The sequence below is a fragment of the Ooceraea biroi genome, chromosome 3 (assembly GCF_003672135.1).
Source record: "Ooceraea biroi isolate clonal line C1 chromosome 3, Obir_v5.4, whole genome shotgun sequence".
Classification (NCBI taxonomy): Eukaryota; Metazoa; Arthropoda; class Insecta; order Hymenoptera; family Formicidae; genus Ooceraea; species Ooceraea biroi.
Genome location: NC_039508.1, coordinates 6,818,632 through 6,837,639, shown reverse-complemented (window position 1 = coordinate 6,837,639; position 19,008 = coordinate 6,818,632). Strand labels below are relative to the sequence as shown.

At 32.8% G+C, this 19,008-nt stretch overlaps 2 protein-coding genes across 8 annotated transcripts; both read left to right on the top strand.

The window, feature by feature from the left end:
* Positions 1-8,675: 8,675 nt before the first annotated feature.
* LOC105275436 lies at positions 8,676-11,576 on the top strand. Of its 5 annotated transcripts, none has more exons than XR_002193003.2 (4): positions 8,676-8,897; positions 8,973-9,227; positions 9,412-9,677; positions 10,266-11,576. XR_002193003.2 is itself a non-coding variant. In XM_020030373.2 (4 exons), the coding sequence occupies exons 1-3, from the start codon at positions 8,831-8,833 to the stop codon at positions 10,418-10,420; spliced, it is 927 nt and encodes a 308-aa protein (XP_019885932.1). In that variant the 5' UTR covers positions 8,676-8,830; the 3' UTR covers positions 10,421-10,442; positions 10,587-11,576. The 5 variants fall into 5 exon arrangements, 3 of the variants coding, with proteins under 3 accessions (XP_019885932.1, XP_019885933.1, XP_011330562.1); XM_020030373.2 differs by having other exon boundaries at positions 8,973-9,677; positions 10,266-10,442; positions 10,587-11,576; XM_020030374.2 differs by having other exon boundaries at positions 8,973-9,677; positions 10,266-10,451; positions 10,587-11,576.
* Positions 11,577-13,045: 1,469 nt separating this feature from the next.
* Positions 13,046-18,373, top strand: LOC105275434 (intraflagellar transport protein 88 homolog). 3 transcript variants are annotated; one of them, XM_011332253.3, is made up of 15 exons: positions 13,046-13,304; positions 13,412-13,462; positions 13,678-13,853; positions 14,003-14,198; positions 14,284-14,519; positions 14,616-14,847; positions 15,249-15,406; positions 15,516-15,702; positions 15,775-15,961; positions 16,095-16,242; positions 16,404-16,515; positions 16,622-16,690; positions 16,787-17,087; positions 17,174-17,293; positions 17,875-18,373. In XM_011332253.3, the coding sequence occupies exons 1-15, from the start codon at positions 13,170-13,172 to the stop codon at positions 17,988-17,990; spliced, it is 2,424 nt and encodes an 807-aa protein (XP_011330555.1). In that variant the 5' UTR covers positions 13,046-13,169; the 3' UTR covers positions 17,991-18,373. The 3 variants fall into 3 exon arrangements, with proteins under 3 accessions (XP_011330555.1, XP_011330554.1, XP_011330556.1); XM_011332252.3 differs by having other exon boundaries at positions 14,616-14,856; XM_011332254.2 differs by lacking the exon at positions 13,046-13,304 and having other exon boundaries at positions 13,457-13,580; positions 14,616-14,856.
* Positions 18,374-19,008: the final 635 nt, after the last annotated feature.

Genomic DNA, 19,008 nt, shown 5'->3' with positions numbered 1-19,008 from the left:
TCGAAACTGAAACGATGAGAAATTATACTTTTCTTGAATTTGTCTTCAATGCCCTGGAATCGGCTAAGGTTACACGAAGAGGTGCCAATTTGAGCCAATCTTTTATGAACTTTTCTACATCATATATCGCAGCATTTGGTTCAATAGCCTTGACAATAGCTAAAAAAAAGAGATAAATTTACATATGATCAAATGCCATATATTAAATGTGATAAATGTTGATTAATACTAAAAATTAAGACGATACAACAATAAACATGTGAAATTATGATTCAACAATAATGAAGTTTTTGGAAGAACCTTTAATCAGAAAATAATTTTTCAGCGCAAAACTTATATGTAAACATCAATAAGAAATTAACATGTGTAATATCGTATGTATTGTCTATTATGATTAGTATTTATATAAAATTTGTTATAAAAGAAGAAAAAACAAGACAAACCTATAACTAAGTCCTTTATTTTAAGAATCTTGAAAGATTTCTTCGGTGTTCTTCCTGCCGTTAAAATTTCTAGCATAATTATTTTGTCTAGCATAATTAATTTGTAATTATTCTTTCCAGAGTCCTTCTACTGATCTGAAAAACAGTTGTGCCACCTGATATGCTTAAAGTATTAACCTATCAAACAACGATGATAATTAATGTGTTAGTTTTATATGAAAAACATAAAGCAATAAAAAATAATAATCAGAATACAAAAGAAAGAATTTCAAATTGTAGTGTTAGAATTTCAGTGTTCGAAACATAAAGTTTAACTTTAACACTATTTGACACTGATGAATAGATCAAATAAAGAGGACAACAGTAATAACAATTACCATGTACTCAAAACTTGTATTAGTATCCAAAAACCTTTCGAATTCTTCCAAATTTTCATCACTGTCAACTGGAAGTTTGGGAACACCTTCCATATGAGATACTTTCGATAGTCGGAAGTGTACTATAAGTTGCTTCACCATTGGAAGAAGTATATTCATTGAGTTTTCTAATGCTCCTAATTTTGTAATAATAACACGAAACAAATCTGAAAAGAACATGTAACGTTTAGACAAATAAAAGTATTGAAAAAATAACAAAATCTAACTTAGTTTGTTCGCAATCGATGCTAATCGGTGCTATTATGATTTTGTAAATATAAAAAAATCCTGTCAAAACCGTACCTGATGAGTGCCTAAGTGAAGTATTTAATGAAATGTCATGTAAGCGCCGTGAAGACTCAGTTCCTCTTGATGAGGAACTTTTCGAACTTAGTACAATATTACAAGGTGAACGTCTTGGAGATGAACGTCTTGGAAATAAACATGATGGAGAAGAAATTGTTTTTGACGAAAGTGTACACGTCTTATATTTTGATATAGTGCATATTTATTATCTATTAAGAATTTTATTTATTGAAACAATTTATCTGCTTTATTTAATTTGTCTTGCTTTCTTTACAATATCATATGATATTGTTATGTCCGAAGTCTGCCCGAACACGCAACAATATTTATAGGTTAAGAATATTCATGTCGAGATAACTTGTTTCAATAAATAAATTTCTTAATTAGGTAATAAATTCTCAATCATGTAATTAGAATATATTAATAAATCAGTACACAATGCTTACCCTAATAAACTGGCTTTTCCCACCTTCTGTAGAGAGAGAGAGAGATGATGATGAAATCGAGCCCGAGCCTAACTCTTCTTCTTTTTGCGGAACAGAACAGCTTTCTGTTCAAGGCAATAATGGGAAATAAGGTTAATAATTCAATTAACCAAAGCGCCGATACTCGCAAGATAGCCTAGGTACACACAAAAGAAAACCCGACTGCATAATACACGAACGTGTACAAACATGCGCGTTCCACTGCGCTCGACAATCAACAGGCCGATGCTTCGACGTTCGAATGTTTAGCGTAGAAGAAAACAATATATAGCCTTTTCTATCTCTTGTCTACCGATCATGCGAACGCGCGCTCGATGCTGGCGCGCGCAATAATTATGTTATTTTTCCGCGAAATGTAAATGTATAAATAAAAACATAAATTTAAAAATAAAATATAGGTACAACTTTTTTTGTTTCACTTACAAAAGAATCATCACATCACATAAAAGGACGTATGATACATAAATCATTTTCAATGAAAAAATTTTTTAAATAGCTTTTACGTAATTATAACAAACAAAATCTCCATATATCCAACACTTTTTGAAATTTGCCAAGATAAAATTCATATAATTATTGAAATTAATCTCTGCATTTCAAAAGTGTAAAATTATGTACCCAGATAGCCAAGTCTGCCGAAAGCAGATGATGCTAACTATCTGCTATCAACTATTGCCAGCCAAAAGACAACAAATTTGATACAGAAGTTGTTATTAACGATTAATTCGACAAATTGGTACCAGAAATGTAACAAAGCTTGCTCACAAAATCTAAGAACAGATTGGCGGCAGAAACCGAGCAAGATTTGCGCACGCGGAATCTAACGGCAGATTGGCAGCAGAAACCGAGCAAGATCTGCGCGCGCGGAATCTAACAGCAGATTGGCAGCAGAAACCGAACAGGATCTGCAGCTTTTGACAGTACCCATACAGCACGAAAACATTTCAGAAATATTTCAGAAGTATTTTATCTGACAGATGAAAGCATCTCATAAACATTGAAAAATGTTTCTGCAACAGTTATGAGACAACTTCAGAATAGCAAAATGTCCGCGACACTTGCATTCAAAACCTTATAGAAAGGTTGCTGAAAGGTATAGATCAATCCGCAACCTTTCTGAAATATTGCCGAAAGATTATTAAAATAGCTGAAATCTTTTTGATATATTACTAAAGGTTAATTGAAATAATTTTGAAACTTTCCTATGATGTTGCACACAAATTACAAAGCTCTTATTAAAATAAATTGAAAATACTTCAGAAATTATATTTAAATTTATTATATGAGTATTCAGAAGATTGCAAATACTAAAAAGTTATAATAAAAATTATATATAAAATGTATTTATTATTTTTATTGTACGTTTTTATTTAATATTTGCAATCTAATTAATATAATAAATATGATTTCTGAAATATGCTTAATGAAAAAAATACATAATATATATAAGATGTATATAGATATACGCATACATAGCTAAACCAAGTATTCACCAAGTTTCCCTTTAAAAAGCGTGAATTGTTGGCACATTGACAAAGAGCCATTCTTATGTTATATATTTTCCTTTTTCTTCCTCCAAATAGTTGATTAAAAGGAAAGAATTATATAGATATATAATTCTCTGTTCAACCAACACTTATATTTGAAAGAAAAAAAGGATACGTGAAGATAATGCATTTTTTTGTCAACTGGTTAGCTTCACTAAAGATCGAATACTTGGTCTAGGTATATATATATATATATATATATATATATATATAATTTTACTTTTTACAATATTCACATTTTTTCAAATTTATTGCATGTGGTAGGTTTTAGAAACATTTCTGTTGCAACATTTCATATGACATATTGCGGAATCCTTTCAGAAATGTTGCATATGAAATGTGAAATCTTGAAATGATTTTAAAACCTTCCTGAAAGCTTTCTGTATTAATCGGTGCTGTATGGGTATTCAAATTTACACGGCTATGAATATGTGTTTTCGCTCCGCACCGCTATGCGGTGCACACGTCGAGTTCTTACTCGATGTTAAGATTTAGCCTAACAGTTATATAAGTTAATATACGCGCCTTGGCATGACAATATTAATTTTTCTGAAAATTTTTGCACTTGCGGCACAGAGGCTCCCATGGACAACGTCCATGTAGTTTCACGTACGCCACAAGCAATCTCAAGTTCAAAAGCAAAATTCGGACTTCAGATTAGAATATAATTAACAATAAGAGAGAGATTATGCAACGAACTGTCAGAAAGACACACCAAGCCAAATGTACTTTAATTTAACAAACAAACAAATGCGTTCTTTTAACACATGGTAATATAAAATGCCAATTTATAGTGTGTTAAAAGTAAACACATGCTTTAATATATCGTAAATATGAATGGCCAAAAGCTGCAGATTCTGTTCGGTTTCTGCTGTCAATCTGCCGTCAAATGTTAACAGATCCTGCTCGGTTTCTGCCGCCAATCTGCTGTCAGATCACTATCCTAATGCGGACATAACGGATGCCAATTTACTATCAACTTCTGCAGTAATCTGTTGCCAATCTGCTGGCAGATTGCACACATTTTGCTTACTGGATATACTTAAGCACACACACACACACACACACACACACACACACACACTTGTGTTGATTTTTGTCTTTTGTTCCATAATCGAGTACATTGAAACGATGTAAACTAATTAATACTCACAAATTAAGAAGAACTTAATAAATTATTATTCTTTCTATATTAATTATATAATTTCGAATCAATTTAATAAAATAAATTTTTCGTTTCTGTGAAAATGTGAAAAATAAGTTTTTGAAATTTAGGTCTAGAAACGGTTTCTATTTAAACCGTTTCTCAAATGGCACTTCATGTTTCTTAGACATTAGATACGTCTAAGAAACATATATTAGGCTAACATGTGCTGCCTGGGTAGGGTATGTCACACTAACTTATTATATTATACAGAGTGTCGACTTTTGACTATAATATATAGGATGTCCGATTTTAATTGACCAATCCGAAAAACTTTTATCTCTTTCGAGAAAAATTTGACACGTTAAATTAAACGTTATTTATTCCGATGATTAAAATGTGAAAATGAAATTAGCTAACAAGGAAGGTTAGCCAACCCGGATATTCAGAAAATTCTGAAACTTTGTGTGCATATAGAGTAGTTTATCCGTAACATAAAACTATTTTTTTTTCATGCTGAATTACAGTTCAAGAGGGTGAAATCATCCCTTGAAGAAAAATGTAGGTATTTCCATTTTGCGACATAACTGCCAAACGGTGAGAGATATACAAAAACAGTTTATACAAAAGTTGCATCTCTTTTTTATGTCTACAAAGCTGTGTACGAATAAGTATCGAAAAATGAATGCATTTCTACTTACCCCTCCACCACCCCTTAAAATTGAATTTTTTTACTTCGTAAATTTACGTCAAAGTACTTCTCCCTGACCTCTTTTCATACGTCATAATCAATTTATGTCTGTTATATTTAAAAAAATAAAATAAAATAAAAACCTTAATCAATACCGCGCGTTTTAGCAGTTTAATTATTAAAATGATTTTAAAAAGTAATATTTAAATTTCTCGTACCGTTGGTTTTATAATAGCCTCTTGGTTAATGCGGAAAACAGAAATAAAATGTTTGTTAAAATAATATTCACAACTGTTTATTAAAGCAACTGTATATATGATATAAAAATATAAATCACACGGGATAAATCGATAAGGCGATAAATGGAGTTTTGTACTATTGCGATTCATTGGAACGTCTTTCCTCGCATTTTTATTAGATTATTTTGTAAACCGCACGATAAATAAGATGTTGCATGAACACGATATTGCACTTTGACATTAAATGACGCAGATTCATATTGACGCTTCGATAATCTTGTCGAACTTTCCGATTTACACAAAAAATGCGGATTGATTCTACAGATTACATATTGTGTGATTGATTCTTGACTTATTGTTAATATATATTAGTAAGATATTTTGTAACGATATACTGATGTCACAATATTGAAATCATAATTTATATCAATTGCAATCATTGTTCGCTTATTTCAACAAGGTAGTTTGTACCTATTTTCAACGAATGTATTAATTGATTTTATTAATTCTCATACATATAACATTTGCCTTCGTACATTCGTTTTTTGTCTTTATGGTTTACTTATACATTGAAAATGTTATTAATCGAGTACAACAATAAGTGTTAGTAGTGACAAATACAGTAAAATTTGCTAATTGATATAGTAATGATATTCTTCGTAAACATGTTTAAAACAGAAATATTAGTACACGCTCTATTGTTTAATTAACATTTGTTTAAATGAAAAATAGCTACCTTTGCCATTTGTTAAGATATCGCGAATCCGCTTGCGCTGTCTTTTTCAAAATCGTTTCTAGTTGTTTCGTTTGTAGTTGAACTTTTAAAAGTTATTACCATTTGTTTAAATAAAAAAATAGCTAACTTTGCCATTTGTTAAGATATCGCGAATCCGCTTGCGCTATCATTTTCAGAATCGTTTCTAGTTGTTTCGTTTGTAGTTGAACTTTTAAAAGTTATTACCATTTGTTTAAATAAAAAATAGCTAACTTTGCCATTTGTTAAGATATCGATATAATTAAAAAATTAAAATAGTAAAATATTTAGAATATTTATTATAAAGCTTATAATTGAGAATATTCACTCTTCGTCTCTTTTTTATGTGCCCTTTATAAAAACACAAAGGTGCAATCGAGCCTAAATTTTAAGTTTTATGCCTTAAAATCTCATTGTAAATTATTGTTACAAAAGAACGCTATCGCAAAGTGAAAGATGTTCCATGAGCATTGTCAAAAGTAATTGCTTCAAGAGAATTGTCAAAATCAAATATCACGGCAAAATATTGCTTGGGGTTTACATGGTTTACAAAATACAAATAATGTTTCGTGTTATGCAAATCCTCATATAGTATAAAAAAGAATACTTCACACTACAAAATGTGTGAAATCACAACACAATTACCTTTTTAAAAAAAGGTACAAAAAAGCGCCAAGTATACGCGCCCGAAGTTCTTTCAAAAAAGAATTCTACAAAACTGATATCTTTCAAATTCGAAGTTCTTTCAAAAAAGAACTCTACAAAACTAATGATATTAACAAATCATTTTGCTGATAATAAATGTTAGTAATGCCGTTAATAAAAAGAAAAGAATAACATACTTCACACTACAAAATGTGTGAAATCACAACAAAATTACCTTTTTAAAAAAAGATATAAAAAAAAGCGCCAAGTATAAGCGCCCGCAGTTCTTTCAACCCGAAATTCTTTCAAAAAAGAACTCTACAAAACTAATGATATTTTTCAAACCCGAAGTTCTTTCAAAAAAGAACTCTACAAAACTAATGATATTAACAAATTGCGCCAACTACAATAGGTATTTATGCAAACCAGAAAATCTATTACTTTTTATTATTACTCTTTGGCCGATATTCATTGTTGATTCTTATTTAAAACCATATTAAGTACAATTATAAGATATTTGAAACCAATCACACAGCCGTATTAGCATCTTAAGACATTACTTCAGATCGCGTCTGGAAATAAGAACGGACTATGAATACTGGCCTTTGATATTAAAGTGCTATATCCAGTTAATAATATATAATTCTGTAATGACAGTTTTGAGCACATATTGTTTTACATTACATTCAACATACAAATAAATATTGTAATATTATTATCTCCTAGTCCGCATTTATCTCCTAGTCCGTTCTTATTTCCAGATGATCTGAAGTAATAATGTCTTAAGATGCTAATGCGGCTCTGTGATTGATTTCAAACATCTTATGATTGTACTTAACACGGCCTTAAAGATTTTATTGGAAAAATAAAGGGTATAATAATAATAAGCAGATATTTTTATACGATAAATATTTTAATACATATACATATATAAATATGTCAATACAAATGTGTTTTTTGAAAATACTTGGCGCTGCTAAACCGAATAAAAAATTCTCTTAGTATTTAAATAATCTAAACATTACAATAATTTGCTTAGACTCTAATTTACACAACACTTGCCGAAATACATAAAATATATGTACAAATGTAGTTAATTACACTTATTCTATACTTAACTCTAATGTCTCACACACACGCGCGCGCGCGCGCACGAGAGAGGGGCACACACACATCTAACTTACATAACACAAGCGCCGAAATACATACACACACACACATTCACAAGAGAGGAAGAAAGAGAATAAGGCAATTAACATATTGGTTCGATTTGTTGAGAATTTTTTATTCGGTTTAGCAGCGCCAAGTATTTTCAAAAAACACATTTGTATTGACATATTTATATATGTATATGTATTAAAATATTTATCGTATAAAAATATCTGCTTATTATTATTATACCCTTTATTTTTCCAATAAAATCTTTAAGGCCGTGTTAAGTACAATCATAAGATGTTTGAAACCAATCACAGAGCCGCATTAGCATCTTAAGACATTATTACTTCAGATCATCTGGAAATAAGAACGGACTAGGAGATAAATGCGGACTAGGAGATAATAATATTACAATATTTATTTGTATGTTGAATGTAATGTAAAACAATATGTGCTCAAAACTGTCATTACAGAATCATATATTATTAACTGGATATAGCACTTTAATATCAAAGGCCAGTATTCATAGTCCGTTCTTATTTCCAGACGCGATTTGAAGTAATGTCTTAAGATGCTAATACGGCTGTGTGATTGGTTTCAAATATCTTATAATTGTACTTAATATGGTTTTAAATATATACAATTATAGATATACAATTGTATTGATAAATAAATACCCTAAGATTATATGTATATTATGTATTAATAATACATTATATCATGCAAATATGTATAAGTTATTGTTCAATATTATTATTTTTTCTAAAGGAAGATCTAAAACTGAATCAGAAGTTAAAGTTTCGAATATAACGTTTCCGTCGCAAAGCAGTTTTGGAATCTGACATTGGGCAATATCACGTACTTTATCGAAAACAAGTTTACATCTTCAGTCACATGTTGGATACAGAGCGTTTCATGAACATCAGAATTTGTCCCGTAGTGATCTAATTAATTTTTTACATCTATTTTACATTTCGAATTTATATTTTGAAATTTGCTGTAATAATGTTTTCTTATATGCGTTACATATTCGATGAACACTTTAGGCAATGGACAAATAATACTGCACTTGGTAATACATAAGAATTATCGATTTAAAACAAACTGTATGGTATTACTAACGGAATGTCATCTCGTCATTTTGCAGAAGACGATTCAAGTGAACGATCCTCGATAGATACGTACATTGAACCACGCTTTCTGGAAACGTTGAAGAATTCTTGCCGACAGGCAAGTTTACGGAAAACGAACCAATCCGATATATGTGAAGAAATAAGTAGTACTTGCACAGAAATAAAGTTCCAGTTGCTTGAATTGAATGAGAGGATAGAATTGGATAAGCTTAGTGAATTGACGAGAGAGTTCGATATTATAGCTGCTGCAACAATTTACTATAACTTAGGTATAATATATAAGGACTGCCTAGGACTACAGGATTTCCAAGTTTCTTTATATAAATTGTCAATGTCTCATGTAATATTAGAAGATATCGAGCTAGACTGTAACGCCATTTTAATAGCTGTAAAAACATTAATTGCAATGAGCGAATTACAAGAAACACAACGATGGTTAAATGAAGCTATCAGGTTATGTTTACAGTATATTGAACAGAACAATTTCCAATCGAAACCAATTTACACATATTTGGCTGATGTTTCCAAGGAAGAAGATCTGAGAATATCATTAAGATTGTTATATAGGAATATGATAGGGCGTATGGAAAAGTTGTATTCTGCTTCAGACAAGATGGATGAATGGATAGAAACCGTACATGATTGTTTAGACGACCGGGCAGGAATTATAAACTTTCCGTATGGAGCATGTGACTGGTCTAAAGCAGCGATTATGATAAGTACGTATTTTATAAACAAGCTGCGCTTTACTGAAGCCAGAAATTGTCTCGCTGCAGTAGAATATATGCTAGAAAGGATAGATTCGTCATATAACAATTGTCGTTATATTGTCATGAATCTAACAGCAAAAGTTGCTAATGCATGGCTTGCATATACAACCAACATTTTGCGGGAATCATATTTGTACCTACAACAAGTATCAAATCAAGTACCAAATCAAGAGGAATCACAAGAATTACTATTACTTACGTCACTGGATGAACACTTAGCAGATATTAATAACAGAATTACTGATTCCCATGTATCACGTGTACCTGATGCAGATGTCATTGCAACCTTTGCATTCAACCAATATCAGTTGGCTAGTAACACTTTCATTGAACTGGACAATAATATCGACCATTTCGATTCAGTTTTTAAATATGCTTGGACACTTAAATATTTCGGATATTTTATGACTGATATAAACTTCCAAGTACAAATATATAAGTGCCGAGAGATGTTGTTTAATGACAATTGCAGTAAATACATACAAAAGGCAGGACACGTACTAGAAGTTGTACCTCATCATCTTCTAACCATTTTAGAGATGTGGAAAGAAGCGGCTGAATTGCTCCTTTCTGTGATAGAGGGAGAGGCAGCATATCGTGACTTATATTTCACTACACAGGAGAAACTTCTAGATATTATAAACAAGTTGGATTATTATTATGAACACTGCCAACAAATAGGAGAAACGTAGAGTTTACTGAGCCCCGCCAAATGTTTGTAAAGTACAAAATTCATTTAAAAACTTTTTAAATGAATTAGCAGAATTATTGATATATACGAACATGGATAGGATTATTGTCGTTCTGACGGTGCATACTATTATTTTGATTTTATAGCTACTTATCACATTCTTTCAGACATAATATATAATGCGGCGATGTTGGAAATACTGTAAAACCATTTGAGGAAACGTGCAGAAATATGCGAAAAAAAGTAGTCTAGATTATTATAAACTATATTTAAATGCGCATTTTATCAAATTAAATGAGACAAACAGAACAATTAGCGTGAGACCATGATCTATTTTTCAGTAACGCGATTGAATCAATGCTTATAATAGTTATAGAAAAATTTCTTAAAAATCGAAAATTCTATTTCTCATTTCTTTGATATAGAAGCATGTGCAGTAATAGTATTTGGTAATAAAACATTTTATAATGTAATATTTAGAATATTATATTTTATGACATATAGATTTATAGTGCAATTGTATATAATATCTGCAATATTACTTAACTATAACGAATGAAAATATTCACAAACTGTTTTGCGGAAAACAGGAATTCGTAAGAGATTGTAGTTTTATAGGATTTATTTATCTAAATGCAAGTATGTATATATATATGTTTATGTATTTGTACAAATCTATAAAATTATTTCTCTTTTATTTTGATCATATTTTATATTTTTAAAACATTTTCTTTCATTATTTTACAAATAATTCGTTATATTACATTAGTTAGTCTCTTTCTATTTGTACGTATAATATATTTTATGACGCAGCATGCAATATATTCCGCAATATATTCATGCAATAGATAAATATAAGTTGAAAAAGGTGTCATGTAAAAGTCATATACATATATAGATACACATTACGTCGTGAATTGAAAATAACTTCCGCGTGTATTATAAATTATAATTATATTCGGTACGTTATTAGTAATGGATGTACGTAATATAATTGTGATTAATTTGATATTATAAGCCTGTTATACTGTATCTGTTTCTATCAATTTTATTTTTAAAATGTATATTAAGATTAAACTTAATGGTATATAATTTAATGTATTATGGTCGATATTTAAATTGTCGCATCGAATACCAAATATACAGGGTGAGTTTTATTTCGTGAACCAGTTTTTTACCCTCTAAGACGAGTTATCGACTGCACTTGCAATTGACTTACCGGCGTATAGATGGCTGTAGCGTAGAACGGCCGCGCGAACCCCGCGCGAAGTCCCGAGTTCGAAATATTGCAGTCAAGGTAGAAACTATAAATCGAATTACATGATAAAACGAAATATATAAAATGCTCAAAGTAGATAATAGAAACTATATTTGTTAAAGCGGAAAAATACAAACAATTTTGTGAAATAATTGTAACTCTAGCTATTTCTCTGTAAGAGGGAATATTTTTGCCGTATACTTTTTGCATATGAAAGTAATGGCATACAAAATTTACCTGTTTTAGCGCCTTCATCCAAACGTTTTTTGTCATGTAAGGCTCATACAGAGATTAGTTTGGAGTCATATTACGTAAGAGCATACGCGGATATAAAAAAAGTATGTCACCGTGTAACCATACGTAATATGTCCACAACCTATCAATATTTTATTTGAGCAAGTGCTCAAAATGACCTCCTTCCATCCAGTACTCTGTGAAAGGATGCTGAATTGCCTTCTTATTTTTCTTACATGCTTGGGAAATATGATTTTCCCCAAGCGGGACACAATTCTTCCTCTTTCCATCCAGTACTCTGTGAAAGGATGAAAGGAGGTCATTTTGAGCACTTGCTCAAATAAAACATTGATAGGTTGTGGACATATTACGTATGGTTACACGGTGACATACTTTTTTTATATCCGCGTATGCTCTTACGTAATATGACTCCAAACTAATCTCTGTATGAGCCTTACATGACAAAAAACGTTTGGATGAAGGCGCTAAAACAGGTAAATTTTGTATGCCATTACTTTCATATGCAAAAAGTATACGGCAAAAATATTCCCTCTTACAGAGAAATAGCTAGAGTTACAATTATTTCACAAAATTGTTTGTATTTTTCCGCTTTAACAAATATAGTTTCTATTATCTACTTTGAGCATTTTATATATTTCGTTTTATCATGTAATTCGATTTATAGTTTCTACCTTGACTGCAATATTTCGAACTCGGGACTTCGCGCGGGGTTCGCGCGGCCGTTCTACGCTACAGCCATCTATACGCCGGTAAGTCAATTGCAAGTGCAGTCGATAACTCGTCTTAGAGGGTAAAAAACTGGTTCACGAAATAAAACTCACCCTGTATATGTGATATATTATAGATCTATTAAAAGTTGATTCTTTTATCAATTTATACCTATTGTATGTTTTACGTTTAGCTGTCACGCTAGTCACTGTCCTTGTCTTTCTTTTATCGTGGAGACGTATCGTACCGTACGGATACGGTATGATTCTCGCCTTCCTTGTCCTAACTTTCGACGTTATGTGCACATAGCGAGGAACATAACCAAGAATCGTGGACATAGCATGTTACCACGCGGATATTTCGTGGACATTGGCTACGTAGTTCAAGGTCCATGTTTTGTGGACATAGAGGCGCTGACTAGGCGTGACCAGCTGATAGCTAAAACGCGAGCGTGACGCGTGATCGTTCTCAGGCTTCTCTCTGTAATCACAACAAATCGCGAGGTGATTAATAAGCAGAAGTGTTTATCATGGCTGCGGTAGCTGTTGAGGATGACATTTATGCAGGATACAATGATTATTCATCGGTATATGACATTAAAGATCTCGAGCAGGACGAATTATTTCAAGAGGTTATTAGAACGAGTTATGGGAAGAGATCAGTGGTGAGTGTGATGTGTAGTCATTATATATGTGATATTACAATGCAGTTGTACGCTATTACGTACTCCTGCTTTATGCGTACATTTCATTTTTGAATACTCGTTGACAGTTCACTCCAAAGACACCAGGTACTGCGATGCGCCTGGGGACGTCGAGCAGGGTAAGCGGACAATTCATGTAGCGCATATCTTTACTATATTTTTCTCCAAAGAAGATACTTATATAATAATTTTTAAACGATTAAACAAATTGAGGGATTATGCGACAAAATTTTATAGGTACAAAGTTCTTGATACACATCGGAGTGATTTTATCTTACCAAACTTTGGACGATACCATGCATAACGAAGGCGCCTCTTGTTTTTATTTCCTCAGTTTCAAAGAAGCGGCACTACTACATCTATGCAGCCTATGACTGCTGGTTTAAGACCTATGACGGCAGTGAGGAGCGCCGGATATACCAGCAGTAACCGACAGACATTTGATCCACTGAATATGGGAAGCAGCACCAAAGTCGCTACGCCTGCATTGGAAATTAACAAGGAAGACACGTAAGGCTGTATCCGCATGGATATTTATCTATACTTTGTTGCATTTAGCTGTGCCAGATATTTAATGTATTTTATTGTATTTTTTACTATATTTTTATTTATATTATGCACGGCATTCAATGTTATATCCTACAATATTTTCTTTTAAGGCCGGAGGAGAAAATAAGAGCGACAGAAAGGAAGATAATGGGTCTGATAGAGAGTTCCGCAGAGGCTGCTTCAGAGAAGAACGTGAGAATCGCATTGGAACGTGCACGCGAGGCCTCCTCGAGGGAGAGAGCTCTTATAAGACTGCAGGAACAGGCTGGCCTCAGTGACAATCATAATATCGACTTGACGTTCGCTGTAAGCCGAGTAGATCACAATAATCTTCAGCTTTTTGTTTTTTATTCATCATCAGGCTTACAAATTTTTCACTCCATTTTTACAGGTGCTGTTTAACCTGGCGGTTCAGTACACGAACAACGAAATGTACACGGAGGCGATAGCGACTTATCAGGCCATAACGAGGAACAAGATGTTCAATACTCCCAATAACGCCAATAGCGCCAATAGGCTGAAAGTTAACATGGCTAATATTTACGTGAAGATGGGTCAACTGTCTCAGGCCATCAAGATGTACAGAATGGCGTTCGATCAGACCACGACGGCTCATAAGGATCTAAGGTGAGCATAGGTTTACTTTTCGATCGTGCAATAGGAAATGGCCGATGGAACAATTACGCAGTGTCATTAAATTAACTGAGCATTAACATTTCGCAGAATAAAGATTATGCATAATATGGGAATATTATTTGTACAAATGGGTCGGTTAGAAGAGGCTGCTAACAGCTTTGAATGGGTGATGCGAGAGAGATCTGAGTTTAGAGCGGGTTTGCACGCCGTTTTGTGTCATTTCGCGTTGTCGAACCGTGATAAGATGAAAAGATCGTTCTTCGAATTGTTAGAGGTTCAACTTAATGTAGATCAGGAGGAAAAATATAGTATAAATCCCGTGAGTTTGGTACGATTGTATATCTTTGTCTTATCAAAACGCCAACACTCGCACTGCTATGATACACTATGAGTAGTAATTCGTAATGCGTAGACGCACATATATATGTATATACATATGTATATATATATATTTCACATAGGAATATGTAGTAATTTGTTCTTCACCGTTTTTTTTTTCACTGACTATTCAATGTCCACAGTCACATTTTTCCTTTTTGTCTCGCTCACTTCTCCTTTCACAGACGTTATTTATTTGCATATAAATATAAAATGATTTAATATATTGATATTTATTCACGTGTTATTTCTCCGATTCACATTATAAATTGAACATTAGATTACATCAATAATTAATCAATAATATTATTTAATGATTCATGACTGTTTACTTGTATGTAGGACGATGCTACATCTAATATATTAAATGAAATCATAAAAAACGATGAGTTGTCCAAGTTGGAAAAGGAAATGAAGTTGGAAGCCGAGAAAACTATACTTTGTGCGGCAAAGCTGATAGCACCCGTCATTGAAGAGACACTTACAGCTGGATTTGCCTGGTACAAATTGAAGGCTTAAAATATTTCAATTAAAATATTAAAATATTTCAGAACTTAAGGGAGTTAATATATAATGTCTCTCCCTATGTATAAATTTGTATAATCGCAGGTGCGTCGATGCCATCAAATCCTCGGCTTACAGCTTTTTAGCTGCCGATTTGGAAATAAACAAAGCCATGGTTCTTTTACATAATCGAGAAACGCAGTTGGCCATAGACACGTTAAAGATGTTCGAGAATCGCGATACTAAAGCTAACAGTGCGGCGGCAACCATGCTCTCGTTCATCTACTATCTCGTGAGCAGAATTTACGAACGTTCTTGTATCTCGTATTCGTATTCGCGCGTCTGAACTCACGAAATTTTTTAGCAAAGGGATTACGATCAAGCGGAGAAGTATGGTGAGGCAGCTCGCAACGCTGACACGTACAATGCGTCGGCTTACGTTAATTTGTCTGCTTGTGCAATTAGGAAAGACGAGCTGAATATTGCTAGGGAATTATTACTGTGCGCGTTAGAAACGGACGCTAGTCACGTGCAAGCATTGTACAATCTAGGTAAAATAAGATCTCATAAAATAATTTTTTTTTCTTGAATAATTCTCGATATTAATTCCTTACAGTTCGAAACGAGCTCTTTGCGTTCAATGATTAACGTGACTTTATAAATGCTTAGCTTTGTTTTTTATAGGTTTGGTTTATAAAAAGCAAAATATGTACGAAGAGGCTTTAGAGTGTTTCTGGAAAGTCCGCAATATCGTGAGACACGATCCCCAAACTTTGTATCAAATTGGTCATTTATATCAGCTGATGAGTGACATCGATCAGGCATCTGAATGGTATCTTATGAAGCGAAATTAATTTCGCGTTGCTCTCATTTTCTTTTAAATTCCTTATATACAATTAAATTGAGAAAAATAGAGTAAAGAATAAAAAGTTTATTGATATGTCGATTCATGACTATAATTGATTTGAATATTTTATTTTGAACATTTTGTAGGTACAACCAACTGTTAGGTATCATACCATCCGATCCTGGAGTTTTACAAAAATTAGGAGAGATGTATGACCAAATTGGGGACAAGCAGCAGGCGTTCCAGTTTTATAGTGATGTGAGCACTTTATTTTTATTTGTATTAAGTAATTTATCTATTAAATGTTTTGTATTATTTATATATTTGTATTTCTTCTCGTGCATTCATCGATTATATATTGCAGTCCTACAGATTCTATCCTGCTAATTTTGATGTGATAGACTGGCTCGGTTCCTATTTCATATCAATGCAGGTATAACGTTAACTCTTCCGTGTCACTAATAACATCTTATCTCCGACAATAAATTAATTAAGAATATTATGTATATTTTTACAATTCGTGTTCAAGGTTGCAGAAAAGGCATTGAGCTATTTTAAAAAAGCAGTAGAGCTTGTGCCGGATGAACCAAGGTGGAGATTGCTGGTGGCCGCGTGTCTAAGGCGCACTGGACAATTTCAAAAAGCTCTCGTGGAGTATCAAGATATCTATAATAAATTTCCGGACAATATAGAATGCCTGAAGTTCCTGGTCAGATTATGCAGTGATTTGGGTCTGAAGGAAGCGCAGATGTACGCAGCCGAATTGAAAAAGGCTGAGAAAGCCAAAGAGCTAAAAGACAGACAGGGTTCAGGGAGACCAGGTACCACAGGTAGTTTTCAGAAGTTAATTAATTAATAATTAATAATCTCTCCGAATCAGTGTAATCACATTTTGCGTCGTATATATCTTATGTAGGATCTAGGAAGAGCAACAGCGGCACTTCATCGCGAGCCGGCTCAGGGTTGAGTGTGTTATCAGATCACAGGCCAAGTCCAGATCGACGACCGATCTCAGGCCGAAACGATTATCAACAAGGTATAATCAATACAAATTTTTTAATAATAATATCGAGTATTTTATATGTTAGGTTTTAGTAATGTAATACATCCATTTTATATTAGGATTTCACTTTTTATTTCTACATAATAAAAAAGTTTCTCGTGATTTTTAATACTTCACCATGCAACATTATATTACCATGAAGTCATTACCATGGATTACCATGGAAAATATAGCCGTCGTTTCGTTAGTAATGGTTTAGCGCCACACACATTCATTGAAAGCGAACATTAGCAAGAGTGATCTACAGGTGACGCTACGCGCGAGCTGCTCTAATGGATTGAATAAGTGATGGATGACCGCGGCCGCTTTGACTAGTCTATTCTTGTTCGCTCTTTATCACTTAACGCTTGGCAAACCGTTACATTACTGATTCCAGTTGTGAATTTAGGGATGAACGTGACTTAGATACTTATGCTATTATATATTAGCCGTATAAATGAAATATTCTTGTTTTTATTAATTATGTATTTAAGTTTATCCAAATATGTTAATTATTCGCTCATTGATTGAAACTAATGGAAACGCGAGGACAATTTCGATTAATTTGCTTCTAGGAACGAATTACGCTGATCCTATAGGACCTCTTCCTACTCGTCCCATGACTGCGGCTGGAAAACGGGACGACGATTTTGGCGACGAGGAACTCGGAGATGATCTCTTGCCGGAGTAATAATTTTGTGTTCATTACACAAATATTTTATGTAGATTTATACGTTTTATGATGACAGAACTGTGCGGAAGTAAGTAGTAAAATGTATGCGAATCATGTGCAAGGAGCAAGTAATTTTTATGTTAATTTCTTAGCTTTTTTACTTTATACTTATTTCAAAATAACAAAAACACACACATACACTGTTGAAGTAACAACTATAAACAAATTGAAATTTTGTTAAAGTGAGTTCAAAATGTTTTTCTTTCATAGCGCAATTTTCATCAATTTGCGCGATTGCTATGATATGTATTCCTTTTTATAACACCGCACAATATTTTTATCACGTTACTGTTAACAGTTATAGGTTGCAATAAAGTCTGCTTTACGTCAGATAAAAGAGTTATCCATTGAAATTCGTGATTTCTATTATCCGTATACAGCTTTATTAATACTTTAAAGATTAATAAGACGAATTAGTATAGGGATCAAATGTTTCGAAACTGTCTTTTCGAGCTGCACGAATTGATCATGTTTGACATCTTATATTAACCCTGTACCAATGCCCCGCGATTCATTCGCGGAATTTTTCATCGAACATCGAACCTCATCGAACATACTACAGATTTACAGGAAACGGTGGTTAACTACCTTCTGTGTATTATTAAGTCGGTGCTTAAGTTCTTGCCGATTTGCAAGTTTCCTTTATTGAAATGAAACCAGCGGTGCAGCATAAATTAATCAAAGTATTTTGCATCATTTTCTACGACTTTTTCCCATCTTTTCGACAACATGCGAACACCACATCGAGAGACGTCTTTTGAGGCGAGACTCTCGCCTCGAATCATTGGCAAGAATTTATCCACTAATTTAAATACTATAACATAAATGTTATTTATCTCTCTTCGCGATTTCTCAAATAGTATTAATTTGATAAAACTTGATAAGTTATACTTTTAATAGAAATGTTACATATTTTATTAACATTTATCGTATGTTTACCACCTATCTCACGTGAAATCGTGAAAAATGCATAATG